General features: G+C 45.5%; 3 protein-coding genes across 6 annotated transcripts in view; 2 read left to right on the top strand and 1 right to left on the bottom strand.

The window, feature by feature from the left end:
- Positions 1-1,547: 1,547 nt before the first annotated feature.
- Positions 1,548-7,619, top strand: nr2e1 (nuclear receptor subfamily 2, group E, member 1; the record flags this gene model as incomplete). 2 transcript variants are annotated; one of them, XM_084483813.1, is made up of 9 exons in its annotated part: positions 1,548-1,572; positions 3,990-4,135; positions 4,804-4,891; positions 5,169-5,404; positions 5,747-5,893; positions 6,293-6,389; positions 6,528-6,677; positions 6,798-6,903; positions 7,457-7,619. In XM_084483813.1, 9 exons carry the CDS (start codon positions 1,548-1,550, stop codon positions 7,617-7,619), a joined length of 1,158 nt encoding a protein of 385 aa, XP_084339939.1. The 2 variants fall into 2 exon arrangements, with proteins under 2 accessions (XP_084339939.1, XP_084339938.1); XM_084483812.1 differs by having other exon boundaries at positions 1,548-1,605.
- A 1,419-nt stretch (positions 7,620-9,038) lies between these two features.
- Positions 9,039-25,414, bottom strand: snx3 (sorting nexin 3). Its single transcript, XM_084483537.1, has 4 exons — positions 25,202-25,414; positions 14,065-14,160; positions 13,346-13,470; positions 9,039-9,824 (listed from the first exon to the last, which is right to left on the bottom strand). Exons 1-4 carry the CDS (start codon positions 25,361-25,363, stop codon positions 9,719-9,721), a joined length of 489 nt encoding a protein of 162 aa, XP_084339663.1. The 5' UTR covers positions 25,364-25,414; the 3' UTR covers positions 9,039-9,718.
- Positions 25,415-25,912: 498 nt separating this feature from the next.
- afg1lb (AFG1 like ATPase b) overlaps positions 25,913-27,618 on the top strand; it is a 28,830-nt gene continuing 27,124 nt past the window's right edge. For all 3 annotated transcript variants that reach the window (XR_014639084.1, XM_084483920.1, XM_084483919.1), the window contains exons 1-2: positions 25,913-26,029; positions 26,221-26,534. Coding sequence is in view for 2 of the 3 variants with exons in the window: in XM_084483920.1 (XP_084340046.1) it covers positions 25,918-26,029; positions 26,221-26,534 (426 nt within the window). In the remaining variant the exon portion in view is untranslated. The remainder of the gene's footprint in view (positions 26,030-26,220; positions 26,535-27,618) is intronic.

Genomic DNA, 27,618 nt, shown 5'->3' with positions numbered 1-27,618 from the left:
AATGAACACAATTAAAAGCAGAATATGGATTTCTGGAGTTACCGGGCGAAAGCACAGCAAGCTGTCAAGGTCAGGATGTCAGTTAGCGTTCTGTGGGTCCACCCCCACCCCCCCCACCCCCCCCCCCCCCCTTCCCCCACAACCACCCACCGCCCCAAAACCACCACCACCACCCCGACACCCCATGCCCTTTTCCCCCGCTCCGAGAGAGGGAGAAAGGGAGAGAGCGAGAGAGAGAGAGAGCGAGAGAGAGAGAGAGAGAGAGAGAGAGAGAGAGAGAGAGAGAGAGAGAGAGAGAGAGAGAGAGAGAGAGAGAGAGAGAGAGGCATTGTACCCTGGTGGGCTGCAGCCCTGGTCCAGACAGACCCCTCCGCAGCGACCCGGGGGGGATTCAGGAGTTCAACACGGAGAGACCCCTGCCGGAGCCTCTAAACAGGAGCGCGGTATCGCTGCTCTTCACAGCCTCTTATATCGGTTATCAGCTCCCCTGTTGATCACCGCACTTACGCCTCTGTAACAAACCCGCTGGACGCACAACAGCCCCATGTACCGGGAATCAAACAAACCCTTGACTCCCACACGGGGGACAGACTCTTCAGACCGTCCCTAATGTAACAACCCGATGTGCTTTAATGTCATTTGGGGTTTTCGTTGAAAAAAATCTCCGTGGCAAAGAGCCCTCTTAGGTAAAGGAACCCCACGGGGTTTAAATAAGCGTGAACAGAGGCATACCGAGAGACAACCACGGTGAAACTAGAACCACAAGCAACAAGTGTTTATCCTCCGCCTTGTGCGTTATAAGGCCCGGGCTGCAGACCCCCACTGCCCGGTGACGTCAGCCCGGCTCAGGAGTTGGGAGTAGAAAGCAGGGAAAAGCTAAGTGGATGAAGGGAGCGGGGTTCTCCACCCTCCTCCTCCTCCTCCTCCCCTGAGGTTTCTCCTACATATGACTGAGGTTGTGTCTAAGGGACTCGCTGTAGTAAGTCACCTCGGCTCAGGGCTTTAACAAGCTGCTTAGAATAGACTTGTTTCTTTCTTTCTCCTCGCATCCACAATCTGCCGCTCTGGTAGTCGAAGCGCACCGGGGGCAGATTCAACTTTTGTGCACCAGTCGCTCCGCGCCCCCCTACCCAGACCAGAGCGCCCCCCACCAGGACCAGAGCGCCCCCCACCCGGACCAGAGCGCCCCCCTACCCGGACCAGAGCGCCCCCCACCCGGACCATAGCGCGGCGGTGGTCGTCGACGTCGGTCCTGTAAACAGTTCGGTGTCCTAGCTGAAGTGAACCGTCGCTCTCTTACCCACTAAGGACCTCCTGTGACCCTGGATCACACCCACTGAAGGGAAGGCAGAACAACATGTCTGGTTGAACCGCTTCGTTCTGCTCCAGCTCAGGGACCGATGCTTTAGCCGCGGGCTCCCGGGACTCAGGGCGACTCGAGGCGGGCGGAACAACTCAAAAGACTTCTCGGTTTTTCCATCACCTTGTTGTAAAAAGAGAAATAGGGTTTTCAGCATCAACATTAAGAACACAAGAAGAGAATCACGATGAGCAAACCTGCAAACTCAACAAGTGGCTGTTTGGATATTTTGAATGTCAAATCTAGTAAGTGGGCGCTTTCTGAATTTCTAACAACATCACCGGTCAAACGTGTTATAATCGCAGTGTTAATAATAACTGATAAAATATCTTAAGGAGACTATTATGCCGTGAAATAGATATATACTTTATATTTTGTCATCAAATAACACTTTTCCGCTTGCATGCAATCTTTGTTTCAATGGAAGTAGTAAATCAACAGGCTAATTTACTGGATTCATAACGCGATGAACTCAATCTAAATAAACATCTACAAAGTGTCCGCTTTCAAATGAGAAAATTACTATTATTTGGATTGATTTATCAACAAGAGGCACCTGTTACAATTCATATTGGACTTTGCCCTCAGACATCACATCATAAATACTAGACACATAGCATCATACACTGGTGACACCAGGACCTGGCGGGGTTTAGTGGTCCTAAGCCCCAGGGCGGTGGGCCTAAAGGTCAGAAGGCAGGCCGCTGCGGGCCTGAGAGGACATAAGGGACTCAGAACTCCTATTGCTCTATGTGCTCGGTTCTTTTTGGCATGCATTTTAATTAAGTACTGTAAGACAACAATATCATGTGTATATAATGCGTATTAGTAAATTATTTAACATTTTTAGTTGCTAAGACGAGTTGCTAAGACGTATGCCATTTTACGTGACATGTATATTTAATTCCTACTGACAGTCCGTATAAGGTCCGTGATTCTGGCCGACCTATGGAGTACGTGTCACTAAAGTAAATTTATGTGAAATTATTGTATTTATTAGATCAACTGCTTTTATTGGGAATAGCTTTCTTTCTCGATACCTAAAGGGCCAGGCAAATGGTTTAATGAGGAAAGGCTAGATTGGGGTCCCAATAAGTATCAAAAGCTATAATGACCTACCCAACAGGCCCAGTAGGCCTCGTCTTAAACAGAGCTCCGTTAAACGGCCTACGAGGGGAAAACTATATCCCCATAAGCGATTAGGCCTACACAATACTAACAAAGTGGACCCCACAGGAGAGACTTAAATACTTTATCTTTTTACAACAAATGTGTGCGTCATTTTGGTGGTTCAGTTAACTTTCCAAAAAAAATAAAGTTGATGTTTTAAAACTAAAACGTGTCCATTTTACAATGCAATAGGCCGACAGACCTAAACAAATTAACCAATTAGCAACAAATTGCGTATCATTAACTATTTATTTATTTGAGTCGTAGCCTTTTCATTTTTTAAGAATATGAACTCAAATAGATCCGAACAAATAGCCTACCAGAGAAGACAAATTACAAACAACATATATATTATAAAGTCGCAAACTATTCTCGGATCTATCTACTGTCAAATAAATATTGATATATTTAAATATTTATATGATATATTTAACTTCACCACACTATCTTATGACTAGTGTGTCCCACTCGGAGCTGGACGCCGAGCTGCGCCTCGACGTGGGCCTCCAGTGGGCTGCGTCCCCGCTGCGGCTCTCGGCGGCCGGCCTCCGAATTCCCATGCTACCCTTTTTGACGGGTCACTGGTGCCACAGTGAGCAGGTGGCCAGACCTCAGTGTAATTACATAGACCACTTACCCTCCCCAGAAAAAAAGATTCCCTCACATGCATACAAATATGGTCCAGTTATTTAATATAGATTTGAAAAATAAATCTTTCAAAAATCTGAATTTTGATCTACTTTGAGATCAATTGACATACACTTCATTAGAGTTGGTGAAACGAGTCGGTCGCGCATTATTCTCGGCGCCGTGTCACTCCCTAATCCTCAGGCCTATAGACCTGCGGAATAAAGCAGCTGTCGAGCTCCATTATGAGGGGGTGTTGGCAGCTTGTCGAGATTGCGGCAGTCAGACGAGGTTCAATGGGCAAAATCATTAAGTTAACACTTTCCCTAATGTCTCCATTGTCGACCCGCGCACATTGTTTTAAAGAACCCAGATGACGCTCCGCACCCAATATCAACCGCGCTATGAATTCCCATGGGAGGGAGACCTGTGAAGGCGCGAGGAGCTGACCTGTCATGTGTGTGTGTGTGTGTGTGTGTGTGTGTGTGTGTGTGTGTGTGTGTGTGTGTGTGTGTGTGTGTGTGTGTGTGTGTGTGGGGGGGGGGGGGGGGGGGTTCGTCCGCGTGCGTGCGCACGAAATTATATAGCAAAAATACGAATTGAATAACGGTGATAAAAATGTGTTTCACTTACATTTTCCCTTTCATTTGAAATGAAGGCCTCATATATAATGAGTCGCTATACAGAGGCCCTGTATGCGTAGACACGCATGCAGGCCTCTGTGACTAATTTCGACAAATTTCGACAATATATTGTCCATATGAAGGCAATGATGAACCATTCCTAGTGAAGCCCACTCCACTGCAGCGCTAACTCGGTGCGTCTCTCTCAGGTCGCATCCTGGACATCCCGTGCAAAGTGTGCGGGGACCGCAGCTCGGGGAAGCACTACGGGGTGTACGCCTGCGACGGCTGCTCGGGCTTCTTCAAGAGGAGCATCCGGAGGAACCGGACCTACGTCTGTAAATCTGGCTCTCAGGTAAACACCTCTTTAGACATCTCCATACATCCCTACATCCTTATCCAAGTTGTCGTTGTCGCAAGTTGTCGTTACATCTACATCTCTATATATAGGGATATTATATATATATATATATATATATAGTTAATTTCCGTCATTTAAGTCCTATTTTTTGTTGCTCTCTAGCCCCCTAATTGTGTTATCCGCGGGGCATTAACTTAAGGGCTAAACACGGTTCTTATTGAATACACCAGGTGCAATCCTATCTAATGCAATGACACTAAGGCGCTGGTTTAAGCCAGCGGTGGGCGGGTTAGGCTCCTTATCCCCACGGCGGAGCGGCTCTGCAGCAGCGGGGGGGGGGGGGGGCGCTCGATTGCCGCGGTAATAACATGATCCTTCACCTGAGACCGGCGTCCCGGGAGGATAATGGCACGGAGCTGTGGCCTCCGTGCGCTGCGAGAATGCTACTCGAAGCTCTGACACTCTGTCTGCCTGCCTGTCTGTCTGTCTGTCTGTCTGTCTGTCTGTCTGTCTGTCTGTCTGTCTGTCTGTCTGTCTGTCTGTCTGTCTGTCTGTCTGTCTGTCTCTCTCTCTGTCTGTCTGTCTGTCTGTCTCTCTCTCTCTCTCTCTCTCTCTCTCTCTCTCTCTCTCTCTCTCTCTCTCTGTATATGTCTCTATGTCAGGGGGGATGTCCGGTGGACAAGACGCACAGAAACCAATGTCGAGCGTGCCGCTTGAAAAAGTGTCTGGAAGTGAACATGAATAAAGACGGTGAGTTGGACGACGGGGGGATGGGGTGGTGGTGGGGGGGGGGGCTCACAGCTGACCCTCACCTCACGCGGTCATGGGTCAATGTGACGACAGCATGGATTACACACACACACACACACACACACACACACACACACACACACACACACACACACACACACACACACACGCACGCACACGCACACGCACACACGCACAAGACACACAAAGTAATCAATGCACATTCGTGGCCAACGTAGAGTCTTTTACTAAAGTTTCCTCGCATGCTTTCTTACAGCCGTTCAGCACGAGAGGGGCCCCCGGACCTCCACCATCCGCAAACAGGTGGCCCTCTACTTTCGGGGCCACAAAGAGGTGAACGGGTCCTCGACCCATTTCCCCGGCTCCTCCATGCCGGGACCGCCGTTCTTCACCACCGTCACACAGCTGGAGCCCCATAATTTGGAGATGAGCACCGTGGCCTCGACGCCGGAGCGGCAGGCCATCGTCGGTCTGGCACAACCGACCCCGAAGGTAAAGCCCCCTCACCCCGACCTCCTCCCCGGTACCCGGCGGCCCGTGATGCGGACACAGACACATAGTTTAGATTTTGGTTCGATAATGACGGTGAATTTAACCCCTATTTAAAAGCATTGTATGACCTTTGTTTGACCTTGTAGTTGCTCTGCATTTATAAACTTATTTTAATTAACCAAATTCAATCCAAATGTTTGTGCTCTGCAAGCGTTTCTATTTGCTTATTTGCGTTCTGTAGACAAGCAGACGCGTGCTGGGCCTTGATAAAGGCGATAATGGCGACACATGATTCCATGTCAACGTGTAATTGAATTTAATTTGAGCACGTTTGTTCCCCAGTACCCCCACGAGGTCAGCGGCGCGCCCCTCTACCTCTACGAGGTCGCCACGGAGTCCGTGTGCGAGTCGGCGGCGCGCCTCCTGTTCATGAGCATCAAGTGGGCCAAGAGCGTGCCCGCCTTCTCCACGCTGCCGCTCTCCGACCAGGTACTGCGCCCAGCCGAGAGGAACCACTTCTTTTCTTTTCAAAATATTTGTATTGAGTTTTTCTTATTGCAACCAGCATTCCCGGGTTGAGCAGATATATACCACATTGCTGTGTTTTGTAAAGTAGTAAAGTATAGCAAAAAACTGAACAACAGTGGCAGTTCAAAAAGTTATGAGAAAAGCAACCTTAACCTCCCTCCCGTCCCACCCTCTGATCATCGAAACCAGATGTTTATCATGTATTTACATGAAGTTTTTGTGTCAAGGGTAAAGTTACCATGTTATGCCAGTTGGTGTTAGGGGAACCACTTCTAATATGTTTGTTTTTCCTCCATCTTGAGGCTCGAATTAGGACTGTTAACATTTAACTAATAATAGGGTACCTTATTTCATTAACAGCTGATCCTGCTGGAGGACGCCTGGAGGGAGCTCTTCGTCCTGGGCATCGCACAGTGGGCCATCCCCGTCGACTCCAACACGCTGCTGGCGGTGTCTGGTACGCATTTAAAGACTTAATTTAAAGACGTACTTCACAGCAAGGGTTCAGGCCTTCTCGGCTTTAAATAGAATCTACTTAAATATCTACTCCAGCGGTGCAGGGCCACTCTCATACCGCTGTTCCTCCCTATAACAGGAATGAACCCGGACAACACAGAGTCTCAGCGGCTGAACAAGATCATCGCGGAGATCCAAGCCCTGCAGGAGGTCGTGACGCGGTTCCGCCAGATGCGGCTCGACGCCACCGAGTTCGCCTGTCTGAAATGCATTGTGACTTTTAAAGCTGGTGAGTCTCCCAGTGTGTGTGCGCTGGAAAATGACGTCCAAAGTTGCCAAACAGGATGTACGATATACGCATCGATGGTTATGATGAGAGTACTAACGTATCCTCTTTGGGCTACTTTAGTTCCCACTAACGGCAGCACGGAGTTAAGGAGTTTCCACAACGCCAGCGCCATCGCCGCCCTCCAGGACGAGGCGCAGCTCACGCTCAACAGCTACATCCACACCAGGTGAGACACCGGGACCACCCAGACGGTCCACAACAGTCAAGTCCAGTTATTATTATTTTTAAGTGTTGGGGTATGCATTTTTCATTTTGCACGGTCTGAGCATGGCCTCTAGAACGTAGTATGGCCTCTAGAACGTAGTATGGCCTCTAGAATGGGGCATGGCCTCTAGAACGGGGCGTGGCTGCTAGAACGGGCATCTAGAACGGGGCGTGGTCTCTAGAACGGGGCGTGGTCTCTAGAACGGGGCGTGGTCTCTAGACCGGTCTTTAGAACTGGCATGACCTCTAGAACAGAGCAGGGCCTCTAGAACGGAGCAGGGCCTCTAGAACGGAGCCTCTAGAATGGAGCAGGGCCTCTAGAACGGAGCAGGGCCTCTAGAATGGAGCCTCTAGAACGGAGCCTCTGGAGCAGGGCCTCTAGAACAGAGCAGGGCCTCTAGAACGGAGCAGGGCCAATTCTATTGTATAAATAATTACGGCCTGGACTTATTACTCTTTTGGTAAATGAAACATGCTGATAATATTAACATGTTAATCACATGTTGTGATCGCAGGTACCCCACTCAGCCCTGCCGCTTCGGGAAGCTACTGCTGCTGCTGCCCGCACTGCGCTCCGTCAGCTCCTCCACCATAGAGGAGGTGTTCTTCAAGAAGACCATCGGCAACGTGCCCATCACGAGGCTGCTCTCCGACATGTACAAGTCCAGCGATATATGATTTCTAGATTTTATTTTATTTTATTTTATCAGTTTCTTCTTCAACAATTGTCAAGCAGCAGAACAATATTGGAACATGACTGCGAGCCGGAGCAGGCGTCCCCATGGGCGGATGTTTGAGGAGCACAAATTATTTGATTGGTTGATGATGGAAAGAAGAAAGAAAGGTCAATTAAGGTTTTATTGAGGAGAAAACACTGTTAAACAGCCTGATTTCACCAAGTAGCCTGTTAACTGTTGCTCTTCTTGGGTGAAGGATATCCTGTAACTTTCACCATACATTTCCCCGTCAGGAGAATAGGTCTTCACCACTGAGGAGAAACAAAGGCTAAATGTGGGCTTGGCCACTCGGTGGCCTAATAACTCTCTGGGACGAGCTTCTGCTGCAGAAAAAAGAAAAAGATGGTTTGACAATGAAACTTTAAATCATTTACGAGTGTCTGTAAGACCAATGAGCTGGTTGACCAATGCCCTTTCAATCATATATTGCTGTGTCAAATCTGAATGGAGGAAAACCAAAAACGGAGGACGCATGCATCGCCGACCGTGCAGAGGGGACGAGGCGCTCTCCCTTTGACCCAGTGCTGAAACCAAACGCGCTGCGGAACACCACGCAGGCCCTCACGGACACGAGAGACATTATAGAACGAGTAGAAAAACACCTGCATCTTTACCTTAACTACAAAATATAACATTGCAGCGGAATTTATCAGTGTTTAGTGTTGTCACGAATTGTGTTGGTTATGTTAAATCCGAGGAGCCCTATTAAAATGTTTAGGTCGACTTTTTGAAGTTAGACACTAACACAGGTTAGCCTATATATACATATATACATATATATATGTATATATACATATATGTATATATATATACATATATATATATATACATATATATATATATATATATATATATACATATATATATATATAAAAATCAGCACTTGGAAAATGTTGTGGTTTTTAATATTTTTATTTTGTTGTAAAAACTATTTGCAAGTTGTAATGAAATACTAGAATAAAATGCATATATGTTAAGGGATTTTATATATTTTATAATGGCCAACAGTAATTTTAAAGAATTTAATCTTTTTTTTTCTTAACGTCAAAACAATTACAAACTCTTGTTGGCCATGTTAAAAAACGAGGATGTGTGGTACCTTGAGGATCATTCTAAGGTCGAATACAAAAGCTGCAAATGACAGTGCAGTTAAATTAAATTACAACCATAGGCCCAGAATGGTTTGGGTTCCCACATTTCCTAAAGAACACATTACAAGGTATTCATTTTTAAATGTTTTCTGTACCCCGTTTACATCTTGCATTTATAGGAGCAGCAATTGTCCATACTCCATTTTCTTGGACAATTCCTAATTTTTCATTGTATTTTACCATTCTGGTGTCTGCTGCATGGAACATGAAGAAATGCCAACGATTGGGCTTGTGCATCAGTGGATTTGACCGGTTTATTTAAAAACTTTCAAAATAAAGAAAAATGGCACAGCAGTATACAAATCTCAAAATGCATATAGCCTGTAGAAATACTGCAGGTCCCACCACCCACCCCCCCTCCCCCCAACCCCCAAGTATATTACTCTTCACTCGCTAGAAAACCACTACATGAAACAGGGAAGGTGCTGGTTTAGACACTAATAGTTCAGTAACTGAGCCACGGCTGGTAATGCGTGGCTGTGGTGCGCGGCCCATCAAAATAGTGTGTGTGTACTTCTGTAATAAGAGACGATGATCTTTGTGTTGTTGCCATGGAAACGAAAATTAAAACAATCAAAGACGCATCATACTGATAAATAGATTTCAGAGGGAGAAACAACAACAACATCAACAACTGTTATCTCATTTTCACCTAGCAGGCATAATTTGTCTGACATCTTTTTTTACGAACGAGTGGGGTTACAAAGTGGGACAGACGAGCACAACATTTGGGATGTCTAAGAGTCAAACAGGGAGGAGGGGACAGAGGAGGGGTGGGGGGGGGGGGTTGAAATGTTTGTGGTCCAGGAGGTGCGACCTGGGGCGAGAGCGTTTGGTTTTGGGGTTGTCGTTGGTGCCCGGGTCCAGGTCCGGGCGTGGCGTGGCTCTCCTAGGCGGGTCGGATTTTGGACGGGGTGTAGTTCTTGTCCACAGATTCGTCCTGTAGAAACATGTGCAGGCAACGTTCGTTCTGGGCCAGGGGATGACCGGCCACTCTGAAACACACACACACACACACAAAACAAATAAACAACTGACCGCGGCATTCCAATACAGACACACTTGGGATTGCATCATACTAACACACCCAGACTCAAATAGACACATGGCACGCACACAGTGTACTGTAAATACGAGAAAGTGTTCTATAAAAAATTACTATGAAAAAAAATGAAACCCCAAACATAATTAAAGCATGCTCACTACAAACTCCATATTGGTGTTCACTACAAAACCTCCAGCGCACTACAAACTCCATATTGGTGTTCACTACAAAACCTCCAGCTCACTACAAACTCCATATTGGTGTTCACTACAAAACCTCCAGCGCACTACAAACTCCATATTGGTGTTCACTACAAAACCTCCAGCTCACTACAAACTCCATATTGGTGTTCACTACAAAACCTCCAGCTCACTACAAACTCCATATTGGTGTTCACTACAAAACCTCCAGCTCACTACAAACTCCATATTGGTGTTCACTACAAAACCTCCAGCGCACTACAAACTCCATATTGGTGTTCACTACAAAACCTCCAGCTCACTACAAACTCCATATTGGTGTTCACTACAAAACCTCCAGCTCACTACAAACTCCATATTGGTCCCACTAGACAGAACCTCTAGCTCAATACGTTCATACTCAAACGTTGTTGTCATGCTTGTTACGGTGATTTGACAATACCACCACAGTGTCGTTGAAGATAAACCTGTAGACAAAACCGATCTCTGCCGGCCAACCTGTCCTTCTGTAAAGAGACTGCTCATAGAGCACTTTAGCATGTGGCCACTCCAACACTTTACAACGTGTCTCACATTCTCATTCAGACACACATGGGGGGGGGGTGGTGTCAACCATGCAAGGGGACATCCCCCTGGGGTGCCCTTGTCCCATAATGTAATACAATATAGGATTCTTTGCACCCACAGGAAGAGTTTGGGGAAATACTGAAAGTAAATTCCAGGCGCTGGAATGGCCAGGGGCTGCACAGAGCAACACACATTTTGACAGAAGCTAGGTCTGAACCGCTTCCTCTCAGCGAACACTACACGCGTCATAAATGCTTCTGATCTCATCCTAGTTTTCAACATTGAAAATATTGATGTGCACTTCATTCACATCGATTTGAGATGTTCATCAACTATAGATGTTAAAGGTCATAGTTCTGCTCTGGATGGCATCGTTCATAAACGGAAGTAAAGATGGCTCCTTTCTTGTATAAAAAAAACGTTGACTGTAAGGCTAGCATACCTATTGGAGACATGGAAGAACCACAAATGGTTTGAGAAAACACACTGATAGCACTGTACGATTCTACTGCTGCAACACATTTCTACCAATTTTCTTCATAAAAGGAAGCAAAAGCTAAGCAAGTGTTTACAATGTAAGTGGTCATAAATATGCCGGGGATGAATTTTCCGGAACACGAGTCATGAGATAATACGACCCACGCTTTACAAACAAAAGGAAGTGAGGGAGTTTAAAGTATTCCAGACAGAGGTGCAGCTACCATGGTTCTGCTGTGGAGGACTGCGTTAGATCTACACAGAAGGATTCTTGCAGACATCGATGCAGGGACGTTGTTGATGTGAGTTGTGGGATGCCACAGGGTGGCCACAATGACCTTTGCCCTCTTGGCTTTAACAAGGCTTGTGTGTTTATTTTTAATATGGCCGTTTACATGCTCTACATGTGAACACTACGTTGGTTAAGCCAAGGGCAAAGCACTTTTCAAAGCACCTTTTACCACCATCTAACCCCGCCTCCCAGTTAAGAATGCCCTTTAGAGGATGGAGAGAGGCCACCTGAGCCCTATTAGAAAAAACTAATTCTCAGAACACTGATAACAGTGACCCCATGTGACGCACACAGAGCTGTACTTTAATTGGAAATATTTCAGACATGGGAAGAGGCCAGCCATCGACAGGGCACGCACGCACGCACACGCACGCGCGCGCACACACATAATATATGTATAATATATAAATACAAAAATGTCTAATTTTTAAATAAAACAACCCTGCCCTGAACTGAACACAGCTGACAGCTTCCCCACTTCCACAAACTTGTTTTGGAGTAATAATTATATTTACCATCTCAAAAAAAAAAAAAAACACCACAATGCTCTCAATCACACATTAAAACAAGACTGGCAAGCCGACACAGTCGCTATTAAGTCTCAACAATGCTATGATCAACAGGAGTGTTTTGCCTTTACAGCAACTGTGGAGTGGATGGAGAAAAAAATAATGGTAATTACCAAACACATTCTCAGCCTCTTTTAAATAATTAAACTGAACAAAAAAAACACTAAACTTGCAGAACTATGGATTTTAATTTTCCTTCCACTGTCTTTGCACACCTATTATGTGAGCAGGTAACACGGCTGCATTTGCACATGAAACAAAGATGATGGCCAAGTCTGCAATCAAAGCAAATAATTACAATCCCACTGTAACTTTTATTGTTCGGCAGCAGGAAACGGGGAGGCGCTGGATCAAAAAATAAGCTGGGGTGCACACACCATCCCTTAAGAAACAACGCGCCGCAATTTGAGCCGCAATTATCATAAATTACACATCAACAATAAAACAAATGTGGGAAAGAAAAAAATACTTTAGGGTGGGGGTGGGGGGGGAGATGGTGGCTGGGAAGGAGGGGGTGGGGGGCACACTTGTGTCCCCTTGGGTGGTTCTCGTCTTCTACAAGGTAATTACGAAGGAGAATTAAGGAGGAGAGTGGGTGCAAGACTTGGCCTCGTTCCACAGGGTTCAGTTAGTTAACAGTGCAAAAAGAAAAAGTAAAACAAAAAAAACTAAAAGATGAGCATCTCACCGACAGACAAAAGGCGTCGTCTTCTGGAGGTAAAATCTGGATAGGTATTATAATTATAGCTATAAAATTATCTCTTTTGGATCCTGTCCCATTTAACGTGCTTTAACTTACTTTACTTTATCCAATGTTCAAGGGACAGACGTGCCGAACTGGACAGTAGTAAAAAGTCAAAGAGCCAAGGAGGTTGAAGCCAAAGATGCATATAAAGTGACACACATACTAAAACATTTACAGACACAAAATAGTAACATATCCATAAAAACGCCCGTTGACAAAGATGTTGATCACCAATCATTAATCCTGTGTAGAGATTATTTTATTTGATAATTTTCATCCTATTTTACCTCCTTGGCCTTTTGCAGGTGTCATCAGAGTTATGATGGGTCTGATTTGATACCAGAGAACACGTATTAGAGTCATCTTCACTAGTGAAGACCGGGTCCACACCACAGCAGTGTTTCAAATCACTGAAAACGTTTCCACATACGTGAAGAATACGCCTACTTTGGTGGTAGTGTGAAAGCACTACAACGTTTACATTGGATTTCTCACCCTATGTCCATTTTTTATATCTTTTAAACATAAAAATTCATACTTATTTGTATTACTCCACTCCATAGAACATAAACCCGTGAGAAAGAAGGACCAATTGAACGGGTTAGCAGAGGGAGACCTTACTTGTTGAGGAATTGCTCCAGACCCTGTCTCCTCTCCTCGATGAAAGAGTCATCGAATATCCCGTCGTCCCCCCGGAAGGGCAGCTGTCGGGCCAGGGCCTTCCCTGGCAGCGGGGGCACCACCACCTGAGACCGCGAGTGGAGGAACACCACATCTTTAGAGGTGGAGCACGATGGAAGTACAGCTTTTCAAATTGATAAAACCTTAAAAGCCAGTACAATTTATATATTTGATATATTTCTATGAAACAACAAATTAGAATGCATTGTCAAATGGTGGCATTGACCGCATTGCCCTTTTCTTTAATATAATCATTCAGGTCCGTATGACAATCTGTCCAGGTCATGTGGAGAGGGGGGCGAGCCACTGTTGTGTTTTCACGGTTACGTAGGATCCTTTAAATATGGCTGAGACTCATTCAAATGTGGGCCCATGTCTTGAGGACCTCACAATAAGAGCCCAGGGCTAAAATAAAAAACACTTGACTATTTTCTCAAATCAGGTCCTCTATTCATGAACACTCTGATACATAATATTGATAATTGTATCCATGGACACCGCCGATGTGGAAAGTAATATCATCCACAGTGTTGGCATGGTAGGCTAGTACCGCCTCACTGAGTCCCCAGGCGAGGCTACGGACTAGGCTGTGGACTAGCGTGTCTGCCTACAGCCCCGGCGGGCGTGGCTGGGGCCCTGGGGGCGCCCTGCTGGCTCACCTTGCTCTCCCTCTCCAGCTCTGCTCGGAGCCACTCGAAGTCACTGTAACGTCGGCGCACGCGAGACTCCTTCAGCTTGAAGATGGGCAGGTTGGTCTGAGGAAATGCACGCGCAGACACACACACACACACACACACGCTCTGAAAACATGCTAACAAGTGCAAGACGGTAAATATATATATTATACAGATATAATATCTGGTACAACTTTTGATTTGTATATCAATAAAAAAATGTATGTAAGGCTTGTGCCTTGCCCCAAGTCACATTATAGAGATAATTCTGGAAAAGCAACACTAGACATATCGGTAAATTCAAAGCAGAGTTTCTCTGTGGTCCATTAGGATTGCGGTAACTTCAGGCTCAAGAGTTGTTTGTTCAATTTGCTGTGATTTCTTATTTTTTTTCCTCCGTTGCTCTAATGAAATATTCTTCAGAGAGAAAAGAGAGAATTCCATCCACTTCAGAAACCCATTTGCTTAGCGCTCCTTCTACTCACCAATGTCACCCATCATTAAAACATAACCAAAAGAAGAATGGTGCTGTAGGCAGGCATTGGTGGGCATTTTGTGCTAGTTCGAGGCAGTGGAGCGAGGGAAATGTTTACTTTTGTAGTTGGTTTGGGCTTAGCCTTGTGTTACCAACTGACTTTCTGGGTAAAAGAGAAGAGCAGGGGGCGGGGGGGGGACAACAAAGCGCCATACAGACAGAACCAAATTGAAAAGGAAAAAATTGAAATAGGCCTCCGGTTGAAAAAAGTTCTGCAATTTGCTCACCAAGGTCTAATACACTTAAGACTTTTGTGTGCGTGTGTGTACATCCATGACCAAGGGCGGAAGAGAGAGTGTGTGTGTGTGTGTGTGTGTGTGTGTGTGTGTGTGTGTGTGTGTGTGTGTGTGTGTGTGTGTGTGTGTGTGTGTGTCTCTCTTCACTGGTCCTGGCGGCACCCAGCCAGCCATCCAGCACAACAATGTGCAGATGAGGAGACAGAGAGCATGAGAGACGGATAAAGAGAGCGGTGGGGTGGGGGGTGGGGGTGGGGGGGGGGGGGGGGTTATTGGCCGCCCACAATCACCGAAGGTCAGAATTCATGAGAGGAAGGACGGGACCCACGCAATTGAGCGCGTGGGCTTACATGCTAGAGCAGGGTTGGGGGTGCGATCAATCCCCCCGCCCCTTCCTGTCTGGTTGACTGTGTGTGAGTAAATGGCTTAAAGGGAGAACAAAACGAATAAACAATACAAAATGATGTGCGTGTGTGTGTGTGTGTTGGGGGGGGGGGGGGGGGGGAGGTGATGCCAGGGGGGCCAGGAGATCCATCTGGTCCGGGGCGGAGGACTCATTTGAGGTGGAGTACGGAGGAAGGAGGCAGAAGTGGTCGTCTCCTCCTCCCTCGGCCGTCCTCTGTGCTTCATTTCTGATAATAAGTCAGGTTTTCCTTTTGCCCTTGAGACTCCACTAAACACATATCCTCCTCCCTCCCTCCCCCCATCCTTCTCCCCCCTTAACAGGCCCTGGCATCACCCCCTTGTGTACACTAAAGGCCTTGGTGGCTTTCAAGATCCCGGTGCCACTTTGACATTGAATTTTAAGTGCTAAGAAGGCAAAGGGAATATAAAACTATTTTTCGCCATTGGGCTTGGAAAAGGTGAGGTTTGCTACAGTTGGACCACTTGAAATGAATTCAAGCTTTATTAGAAACGCTTCATTCCGGGGTAGAACGTGCCTGGAACTTTTTCTGCCCCTGGTAGATTTGAAACCAGGTAGACTGTAGTACCACCTGTAGTACCAGCAGGTGGACTGTAGTACCACCTGTAGTACCAGCAGGTAGACTGTAGTACCACCTGTAGTACCAGCAGGTGGACTGTAGTACCACCTGTAGTACCAGCAGGTGGACTGTAGTACCACCTGTAGTACCAGCAGGTGGACTGTAGTACCACCTGTAGTACCAGCAGGTGGACTGTAGTACCACCTGTAGTACCAGCAGGTAGACTGTAGTACCACCTGTAGTACCAGCAGGTGGACTGTAGTACCACCTGTAGTACCAGCAGGTGGACTGTAGTACCACCTGTAGTACCAGCAGGTGGACTGTAGTACCACCTGTAGTACCAGCAGGTGGACTGTAGTACCACCTGTAGTACCAGCAGGTAGACTGTAGTACCACCTGTAGTACCAGCAGGTAGACTGTAGTACCACCTGTAGTACCAGCAGGTAGACTGTAGTACCAGCAGGTAGACTGTAGTACCACCTGTAGTACCAGCAGGTAGACTGTAGTACCACCTGTAGTACCAGCAGGTGGACTGTAGTACCAGCAGGTAGACTGTAGTACCACCTGTAGTACCAGCAGGTAGACTGTAGTACCACCTGTAGTACCAGCAGGTGGACTGTAGTACCACCTGTAGTACCACCTGGTAGACTGTAGTACCACCTGTAGTACCAGCAGGTAGACTGTAGTACCACCTGTAGTACCAGCAGGTAGACTGTAGTACCACCTGTAGTACCAGCAGGTAGACTGTAGTACCACCTGTAGTACCAGCAGGTGGACTGTAGTACCACCTGTAGTACCAGCAGGTAGACTGTAGTACCACCTGTAGTACCAGCAGGTAGACTGTAGTACCACCTGTAGTACCAGCAGGTGGACTGTAGTACCACCTGTAGTACCAGCAGGTAGACTGTAGTACCACCTGTAGTACCAGCAGGTAGACTGTAGTACCACCTGTAGTACCAGCAGGTAGACTGTAGTACCACCTGTAGTACCAGCAGGTGGACTGTAGTACCACCTGTAGTACCAGCAGGTAGACTGTAGTACCACCTGTAGTACCAGCAGGTAGACTGTAGTACCACCTGTAGTACCAGCAGGTAGACTGTAGTACCACCTGTAGTACCAGCAGGTAGACTGTAGTACCACCTGTAGTACCAGCAGGTGGACTGTAGTACCACCTGTAGTACCACCTGGTAGACTGTAGTACCACCTGGTAGACTGTAGTACCACCTGTAGTACCAGCAGGTAGACTGTAGTACCACCTGTAGTACCAGCAGGTAGACTGTAGTACCACCTGTAGTACCAGCAGGTGGACTGTAGTACCACCTGTAGTACCAGCAGGTAGACTGTAGTACCACCTGTAGTACCAGCAGGTGGACTGTAGTACCACCTGTAGTACCAGCAGGTGGACTGTAGTACCACCTGGTAGACTGTAGTACCAGCAGGTGGACTGTAGTACCACCTGTAGTACCAGCAGGTGGACTGTAGTACCACCTGTAGTACCAGCAGGTAGACTGTAGTACCAGCAGGTAGACTGTAGTACCACCTGTAGTACCAGCAGGTGGACTGTAGTACCACCTGTAGTACCAGCAGGTGGACTGTAGTACCACCTGTAGTACCAGCAGGTGGACTGTAGTACCACCTGTAGTACCAGCAGGTAGACTGTAGTACCACCTGAGTCTGCTTGCTTGGGCTAACCACACTCCTTCATGAAACCAACTTATAATTTTATAGAAGATAGTCGCTAATGTCTTTTTTTATAAACAGCCTACATCCAAATTAAGGCTGCACTTAACGATCATCTTTCTATCCATTAATCCGTGAAGTTTTTGATTAATAATTGATTAATCTAAACATTAGCAATCCCCACTGGAAGATATTCGAGTGGGTGGGGTTTTGTGATGGAACCTGATGATACGCAGCCTCTCTTGGAGCGACTCCAAGACGTCAGCGGAAACAACGTTAAAACGACCAAATTTAAGTGTCAACACGTAGTTTGGTCATGTTAACACGTCATATTTTGACGTGTTAATATGTCAGGTCTCATTTTGGCTTGTAAATAATAGTCTGTCACAGCCAACGGGTTGATCCATTCTTATCTTATCGGGGCGTTAGATACATTAAGCATAAATCTTTTCCAAAGCTGCTTGGATTGAATGCTCATCGTCCGATGTTGTTAGTCTAAAACACTCCCTAAATGTGCGGTTTCATAAGGTTTCTTTAAACTCCACAGTCCCCCGCTGAAAGTTCAAATTCGTTCTTCTAAACCACAACTCTGATTTATGTTTTCTCCTTTAACGGTATACCTAGGTGCACATCACCCACATCACTAATTTATGCACAGTGTCAGTAATTTATGCACAACGTGCTCCCTTGCGTTGTTGTTCGACATCATTGACTGAACCTCATCATAAATATGTATGAATGCCTTGATTCAAGGTCCCTCATTGGCCAGAACCAGAATACGCACGACAACGTGTCTTTGTTACGTTAATACGTCCAAATATATAATGTGTCATCATGCAAAATTTGGTTGCGTTACCGCAACATTTTTAAGACTCATCCGTTATCTGCTGTTATGGCTTTCAATATGCTGAAACCGCAATGTTATTTTTTAAATCAGAGAGTTGGTCAACGACGGGAAGCAAAAGCAACTGACTTGAATGCAGCAATTGCGTAGTGATACTGAAGTATCACACGAAAAAAAATCCCACTTGAATTGAATGAATTATGATTTAGAAATTAAAAATATATATTTTTAAATATGCATAGATTAAATGTATTGACGTTGACGCATTTTCATTGCATATATATATATATATATATATATATATCTTTATTGTGTGTACTATTTTTTTCAGGGGCCTGTGTTTCAAAGGGCCTATTAGAGCCATCGGTGTGACTGCCCAATTGTTGCCACTTCATCTATCAACCCCATGCTCTTGCTCAGCCTCTCTCTCGGCCTCTCACACACGCTCTCTCCCACGCTCTCTCTTCATTTAATTCACCACTCTTGTTTCAAGGTCTCTCCAGGTGAAACTGTCAGCCTTGCCCCCCTTCTACAACCCCCACCCCATGCCGGAGCACAAGTGGATTAGCTTAGCTTTACCGCCCCAGTGCTCTGGTCTTAACTCCTGGGCACCCCCCCCCCCACAACAACAGATCATAGTTACAGGTAATCTGCCACCGCTGCGACATTAATCCCATCGCGTGCATGCAAGAAAACACCACATCATTTGTCGTACACAAACACACACACACACACACACAGAGGAAAAATATTTCACATTTGACAGGTTGCAGGCACACGGGCAGTAAGGTAATGGGCCCACATTGTGCAGCCTTTGCGTAAACCGTAAAGCACACAAAGTCTGTTCCCGGGCCGCTCATCTGCAGACAAAAGGAGCCTGCAGTAGCAGAAGAATAGAGAATAAAGTCACCTGCCCTTCCGATCCGTTCTCTCAATCCAACCCTGTGATTAAGAGATTGGCATTACCGCACCAGGAGGAGAACCGAAAGGACAAAATTGAAAAGTGAGAGCTCTCCTCCCCCCTCTTTTTCTCCTTCCTCTCTCCCACACCCACCCACCCAACCACACACACACTGTTGAGGGAGGAGAGCGGTGCGTGGGAGCTTTACAAGTCAAAGATCAGGTTTCAGCTGGCTTGTTTTCCCTCATATGGCTTTTAAGAGGTTAGGGGCTGAGGTGTGTCGGGTTTCTGGGCTATAGGCTGATAATTGACTGCCGGCAGGCCACGTAAGCCATCCTGGGCCCTGACTCATTACTGCTCTACAGGTACACTCTGAACCCCAACACACAAACACCTTCACTGCCAGGGATGCTTTCAGGGGAGGAAAGGCGAGCAAAAGTCAACGAAGAACAAGCGGAACATGGTGGGAAACTTAGCATAAGAAAACACAAACCCAATGAGAACGTAGCCATTTTACATTAGTCTAGGGAAGTTAGGGAATCTCTTGGCACCTCGCGATTCGATTCAGAGGTCAACGATTCAAAAAAGAAAAAAAAACGAACTATAAAAACAAAAAAAAAACATTATTTTTTTTAAATTTGTTTCCGATTATTAATTTTTCTGCGTCGAGACAGAATCGTTCTAGAGAGAATCGCGATGCATCGAAGAATCCATTATTTTTCCCACCCCTAGTGTCTGCACATGTTGGAGGCAGAGCCTGGTTGGGTTGGAGGCAGACTCAGGTTAAGTTGGAGGCCGAGCCTGGTTAAGACAGACACATTAGGAATGCAGCAACTAATTGTAGATGTTTTAGCACCTAGTCAAGTCAAAAGCACTGGTAGCACAGATTGATAGATGAGCAAAACACTGGCTTATTAGTGTAATAAACAGCAACACTGCGGCAAGGAGAGTAGGAGAGGGACATTAATATAAATGTTGAGATTGCTGCACCATATATAAAACTTGGAGAGAAAGAAGCAAAGGTTGCGAGGTAGGTCAGCATTACAACAACTTTAATAATATGAACTAATATGAGGACGCAGTAAATTGTTTGCCATTTGAAATTTTGACGAAGAAGGAATATAGAATGCCCTTAAAAAATGTGTGTGCAAGAAACGTCCCCGTTTTATTGATTTGTTGGAGGGCGGTAGTGTTTTACAATAATAATTCAAACTGCCATACCTTTCTATGAATATTGGCGTTTTTGAAAGCAAACATACGTCAAAGCCAACCCAAAAGAAGAAAACACATGCATCAGCCATTCTTAGACGTAGAAGGTTTTCCACTATGTTGGTGATCCCTCAATCACCCACAGGCCCCCCTGCTCTCCCCCTACCCTGGAAGAGCATGCAATGCATGGTGTGCAGGAGATAATACCATGAGGCTCATTAAAAATGGAATGAAAAGAGTCCAAAGCCTTCTAAAGTACGAGAGAGGGGTGTGTGTGTGTGTGTGTGTGTGTGTGTGTGTGTGTGTGTGTGTGTGTGTGTGTGTGTGTGTGTGTGTGTGTGTGTGTGTGTGTGTGTGTGTGTGTGTGTGTGTGTGTGTGTGTGTGTCATCTCTCAGATGGTTCAAGGCCAGCAATGCATTAGCTTTTAGCAGGGTGATCAAGTTTGAGAGTGTGCATCCTTAACCTTTCCGTGGCCCCTTCTTATCCCTTCCACATTACCCCCTTTCAGAGAAGAAAAAAAAGACGAGCAAAAAAAAAAAAAAAAAAAAAGGTATTACAAAAGAAAAATGGCAACACAATAACACCTCATTGCATCATATACCAAAAGGGAAAGAAATGAGGAACAAAAGATGCAAGGGCTTGTGGGTATTCACCTCTCTCTCTCCCTCTCTCTCTCCTCTTTCTCTGTGCAGTTCTCTCTCAGTCACTCATTCGTTCACTGGCCACAGTGGCCCGTCAACCTCTCCCCCTCTCTCCCTCCCTCACTCCACCCTCTCCCCTTCTCGCAGCTCGGCTTGCTGGCAAAAAGCTGCTTTGTTGCCATAGTATCAACTCCCACTTTTGATACTGTCATTTCAAGTACGATATGGTAGCCTTGATACAATATGCTCCCCTATTTCCATTAAAATAGTTGTCGGAGAGGATGCTGTAGACTTTGGATTACACTTGACTGTGCCTGACAAGCACCCCCTACCCACAACCCAAAACCACCCCCACCATTTTATTAATGACCAAAAGGGTTTTAGCCACACACACACACACACACACACACACACACACACACACACACACACACACACACACACACACACACACACACACACACACACACACACACACACACACACACACACACACACACACACACACACACACACACACAGCAATGGAGGCGCGAAAGCAAAGGAGAAGCTATAGTATGGTAGAAAGGGAGGGGTGCAAGAGTGAGAGAGAGTGAGCGCGCAAGAAAGAGAGAAAAAGGGAGAGAAAGAGAGGCATAAGAGGCCTATTATGCTCCCCTATCTGTCCATAAACAAGTACGATCCCAAAGTTCACTCTCCTGAGAGTGCTCTCTGGAAACCAGGGATGGGAACCGACTCGGGGAGAAGGACAAACAGCATGTCTCATAAGCCCCCCACCCCCTTTACCCCTCCAATGTTTGTCAATTTCCAAGCAAATACAGGATGCTGGGCAGGGAGATACTGGGAGTAGAGGGGATGGGGATGGGGGTCTATCCAGAGTGCTAGCTATAGAACTATTAGGAATGACATTCAAGTACCTCTCTATTTCAAACAACAGAAGAAGAAATTATAAACACACTATTTGACGTACTGATGCAATACAGGATTGACAATAATCTATGCGGTCTATTTTCGATAAACAAATTACAAACAAAATAAGAAAACAATGACTCCACCGTTGTGTTTAGATTGAAATGAAGCTAGTTTGTTCCGGCCATACCAACATGTCAGCCATGTTTTTCAGAAATCCAGGTTATTAGATTTCAAACATCTAATGTTGTTGTACAAACTGCTGAGAAGTCACCGTGAAATTCGTCCCACAGCCAGTGGAACCGGTTGGCATCTGTGCAATTTGCCATGGGACACTGCAAACAGCTAAGAGAGACACGCTGCTTCTCAATAGACTACGCCTCAGCCCTATATAACTACTTCAACTGCAGGCTTAAAGATTTTTTATTCCTGAAACATCTAGTTCAACCAAACTAAGAGAGTTTATGGATTAGAGCATCAAATCTGAAGATTTTCTTTTCTTACATGTGCCCCAGAAAAGAAAAAAAAAAGCGATGCACCTTGCCTATATAGTCATCACAAAGACTAAAAGGTGACCGTTTCTGAGTGACTGCACACAGTTGGGAGGGCCAGGGGATAAGCAGGCAAAAGAGTGTGGCTTTCTGCCCTTCCATGGGTGGGTGGGTGGCTGGGGAGGGAGGGCGCTCCGATGGAAAGCAATAGCCCCAGCACCCCCCACCCACCCCCCAGCCTGATTCATTCTTCTCCCTCCTCAATGAGGGGATTAGGAAGGCTCTCTCAGTGAGGCCGTAAGGACTCTCTCAATTTGGTGATGAATCGCCAGGCTAGCGGTGAGAACATTGGAGAAGAGCAAAAGGAGAGACTGTACTGCGGCATAATTAAAAAGAAAAAAGACATCATACACACATCTTACCCGGCCTCCCACAGACTAAGCATGCTCCAAGGTGGGAGTCAGAACGCTTCCATCAGAGTGTAGAAGAAAGGAGTAGGAGGAGGAGGAGAAGGAGGAGAAGGAGAGGGAGGAGGAGGAGAGGGGGAGGAGGAGGAGAGGGGGAGGAGGAGGAGAGGGAGCATCGATGCAGAGTTGACACTGCGTTTTGTTGAGAAGTGAGGGATGCTCCTCGTCTTCTGTACACTTATGCAAAGCAGGGTCACTGGGGGCTACGAGCCGCACAATAATGCTGATTACACACATATGCTAATTATTATACGCTAATCAAGTACAGTAGCCTTATCTTCCCGATAATGCCTAGAGACGGCTCCCCATTCCTTTTATTATCTCCCTCTTACCGCTTTTCTTTAAAGGTTAAGGGAAATTAAATACTTTATGAGTGCCACGGCCAAGTGAACTGAAAAATGTGTCAAGAGGGCAAAGGGGTGTCGGTCGACTTGAAACGACGACTAAAAGAAGCCAAGGATGAGCCAAAGAGGTGACTGACATGTGGCCATTGGTGCTGTTCCTGTAAACTAAACATGAAGTAATTGTATAGGCCTGCTATACAATATCATGCAGTGACATTGTTTTTTGTGGCAGCTGTATCCCAGGTAAAGAAAGGGGATCGATTTGGTACCCTACAACCGCCAGACCAAACAAACTACAACATGAACATACACTTAGTAATGAAGTATCTTCTTGATAAAGCATTTGTAATCTGGTTAAATAGGGCTGTTAAAATGGACTAAACTATACTCTGCTTGGAGATGAAAGCAGATATTGATTAGGTTGAGATTTGGTAAACATAATGAAATGGGCTCAACTTTGGATTACCCATTTCACAATTTCTTTTTGCCTGTAAAAAAAAAAAAAAAAATGTTTATGTTCAATTGTGAATTGAAAGGACAAAGGCCTTTCATGGTTAAAGTCCAGACTTTTTATTATGTTTTACAACATTTAGAATAGCCCAGACTCTGAAGCTCTCTCGTTTCCTCAGGATTTGAAAATAGAGCAATAAGTGGGTTTTATTGCCAAAAATGACGATTAATGATTGAATGGGTGAAGGAATGAAGACGGGAGCACTTGGCCTTGAGTTGAAACTTGATACTTTCTTGAAACTTCAACAGGCAGCATTACACAGGTGAGAAGATCTGAATTACCAAGAGATAAACATAACTCTGTGCAGTTACACAATTTGATAATGCGTTTGACTGCGTTCTATACATCAATCTGGAGAAATTGGTCTTAAAGAGTTTCACTGGATCCTGGGTTAATGTGCCAAGGTTGCAGAAGGAAAGCCTATATTTTAAGGAAGGGGCGGGACGACAGGGACAGGGAGGGGGGGGGGGGGGGGTGGTCTGCATCCTGTCTAAAGTTCCTGAGAAGTTGATGACTGTGGTTTTGTCCTCTTCTATCTATTTTGCTGACTTCTATCTTTTGAGAGTTTTTCATTTTTTTATTCCGTTGGATTTCTCAATTCATATGGATAATCAAGAATATGACATTTAAACAATAAGGCTCCACAAACAAATCAAAACAAAAAACTGACCATCGTTAGATCTAAAGTATTCACACCAATGTCAAGTTTAAAAGGCTGAGGAGGTTAACAATCAAAGTACCTGGGTGTGGCAAGTTTTTATCGCTCTTAAGAGTTAAAGAAGAGAATGACTTCTTTAAGTCATTATTGTTATTATTATTTGGTCAACAACAACAGTATCTAGTGGATCATTTGAAGACGTCCAAACTAATTGACCGAGGGGGTTAAGGTGGCATTAAGGTTGTTTTTTAGGTCTAAAATGTCAAGAAAAACAGCTCTACTCTTAGTGTAAACAACCTGCCCCAACAAAGCGGTGCATCCTGCTAGCTGGCTGACAGAAGTCGCTACTAGCGTAGTCTCAGATAGTATGTGCTAAAGTGGTGATTCCCCAATGACAAAGAGCTAATGAGACGAGATGTGGACACACATTCACCGTAATGACAGCTAAACAAGGTTAATGTCAGTGACGTCTGTGGCGACGCAGCCTGCTAGATTAGCATTAGCTTCATGGCATCCTGAACGGTACGTTTCCTGTATGTTTACATAGTCGGGATTATTATAACAGCTGATCGCGACACATACTCCAGTAGCGATGTTGTGGATATTGCTTTGACAAGACTGTCAGTCATTTCTGTCACCTCAAAATAAATAATCGGGGGTGGGGGGGGACGCGGACGTTAGCATGCTAAGACGTAGCTGTCCAGGTGCTCACCTTCAGTCTGATCTCATAGGTGGTGAACCTGCCCCGGCCCACCCCCATCGTCTCGGGGCTGCTCACGTCGATCTCCAGAAAGTTGCTCGGAGGTCCGTACGCGTCGTTGAGGTTCTGGGGCTTGGTGAATAGTCTTCGTGTGTCAGCTATGGTGTCAGCCATTTCTCCCCCTCGGCGTTCAGCAGGACGGCCACTGACACTGCAGCGCGCGGCGGCAGCAGCACTTCCGGTCAGCTGACACTCCGCTGACGCCGCGTGACACCCGAACGGTTGATTTCACCGCTTTTCGTCGCGGTTCGCTCGAGCCCCGTCCCCGCCGCGGCGTGGCGTCGACGCCGAACTCTGAAGACCGTTAAATGCCCCCATGTCCAAACGATGGGGCACGTCATTAATTGCATTTTACAATTCATAAATAGCCTATATTTTAAGATAATACACGTTGCTGTTAAATATAATAATATAGTACATATGTGCAATAATATTTAATATGATTATACTAGCTGTGTTGCGTTTACGGTGCCCGGATTGCATATTTTTACGTAAACGGACTATTAACTATAATGTTCAAATTACACTTTGCATGTCGCATGGTCATTATAGACTATATTCGTTTTGATTGTGTTGTAATTAAAGTGCACATAAAAAAATATGAATAGGGTAACAACGTGTCTGTATATAATCAATATATTGATAAAGTTTGAAGAGCTTGAAACAAGATGGCGCACTACAGTTCTCTTTTAGCGTATAGAACTACAATAAATGTACTCAGACGCTCGGTTTTAGATATAAATAAGAAATATCTCCCTGCGTGCATTAAGACTATCAAAGGTCAGTGTTATTTTAATTCATTTGACATAATTCACGAGGCATTGTATGCTTGTTATGTTTCATTTGTCCTTGATAATAATCTTCACGACCTACGACTTTTTCGGATGTAGGGTTATCAATGTCAGATATTGTATGGATTCAAATGGCAGTTTATCCTTAATTAATTAGTATACCGTTCTATTATATTGTAGGTTGCACCGTTGATACCGGAGGCACTTCATTGCAATCATCCTACTCCACTAAATCTACAACTCCAGATACACATGTTTTTAGTAAAACTGTTGCACACTATGACGACCTGACTCAACGTGGTACCCTGAGGGAGGATGGTCATCAAAGAGCTGTTCTCCAACATCTGGCTCAACTGCAACAAACCATCAAGAGCTACAGCAATGAGATATACTTGGATGTACCAACACAAAATGAAAACAATTCCACTCATTGTAAAGAAAAAGATCATGCCACACTTGGAAAAATGAATGAAGATCCTATTTCCCTCAAAACGGTAAATTTCTTAATTTTCAAAATACACTAGATTTGTTTAATATACGTTTTTTTGCAGTTGATAATAGCTCGGGCATGATACATATTTATTTGAGGTTTACATTTTTACAACTTTAACAAGAACAGGTAATGCATCAACACTTCATTGCATGCATGTCTTTCCTTGCAACAAGTTTCTACAGAGCCATTTGTTTCCCCTGCACTTCATGGAACTGTGTGGTTGGTCTGAATTGACCGCAAGGATAACCAGTAAAGAATAGGTTCAAATTCAACAAGTGTTCTTATGCTAAAAATATGGTGGTGGTCACATTAACATTTTAACACGATGTTCTCTCTCTAAAAAAAACAATGGGAAAAATCCTATATCAAGTGGCAGAGTTTTTATTTGTGTTAAACGCACTGCATCGATAGTTGTTTACACCTTTACAGAGGTTCTATAAAGGTTATTCTTTTATGTTTGTGTGTGGTGCATGGATTTGCTTTAAGCATTGTTTTTCTACAGTGTGGCATCTGGACTGTGGATCCAGCATAAAGCCCCAATGACATCCAACATATGCGCGCACTTCCGTGGGTGATGATCCAGCGAACTGTAGCCCAGTTGCATGGCTGATGCGGCCTCTCCGGGGCTCAGGTCAAAGGGAGCGTAGGGGTCTGGGAAGTGTGTTGTTGCCGTTTGTATTTTGGAACAGTAAAGGGGGGGGGGGAGGGGGGGGGCGCTGTTGTTGTTTTTAGGTCAAGGGGAGTTGACTGTCTAGTATTCGCGGTTGGTGGGAGTTTTCTGTTGGTTGGCTGGCACAGACACACACACAGAGCCAGGCAGTGGGTTTTTTTGGAAAGCAGCCGGGTGGACCTCCCGCTGGGCTGGTCCTCGGCTCCCACCCCCTCAGTCTCTTCATCGCTAACTCTCGCCGTTGCCGTGCAGTAATGAGGGGATCCCTATTGTCCCCGGGCATTCTTGTGCTTTTTTTGCTTTTGATTCCACACTCTGACAAATACTTTGGTGTTGGGCTGTCATCTCTACCACCATCACCACCCACCTCCCTCACGGCCCCTCCCCCCATTATTCCCTCCCACCTTATTCCTTA

This window comes from Micromesistius poutassou (assembly GCF_964030765.1).
Source record: "Micromesistius poutassou genome assembly, chromosome: 19".
In the NCBI taxonomy this organism is placed as follows: Eukaryota; Metazoa; Chordata; class Actinopteri; order Gadiformes; family Gadidae; genus Micromesistius; species Micromesistius poutassou.
This window is presented reverse-complemented; position numbering and strand designations above follow the sequence as displayed.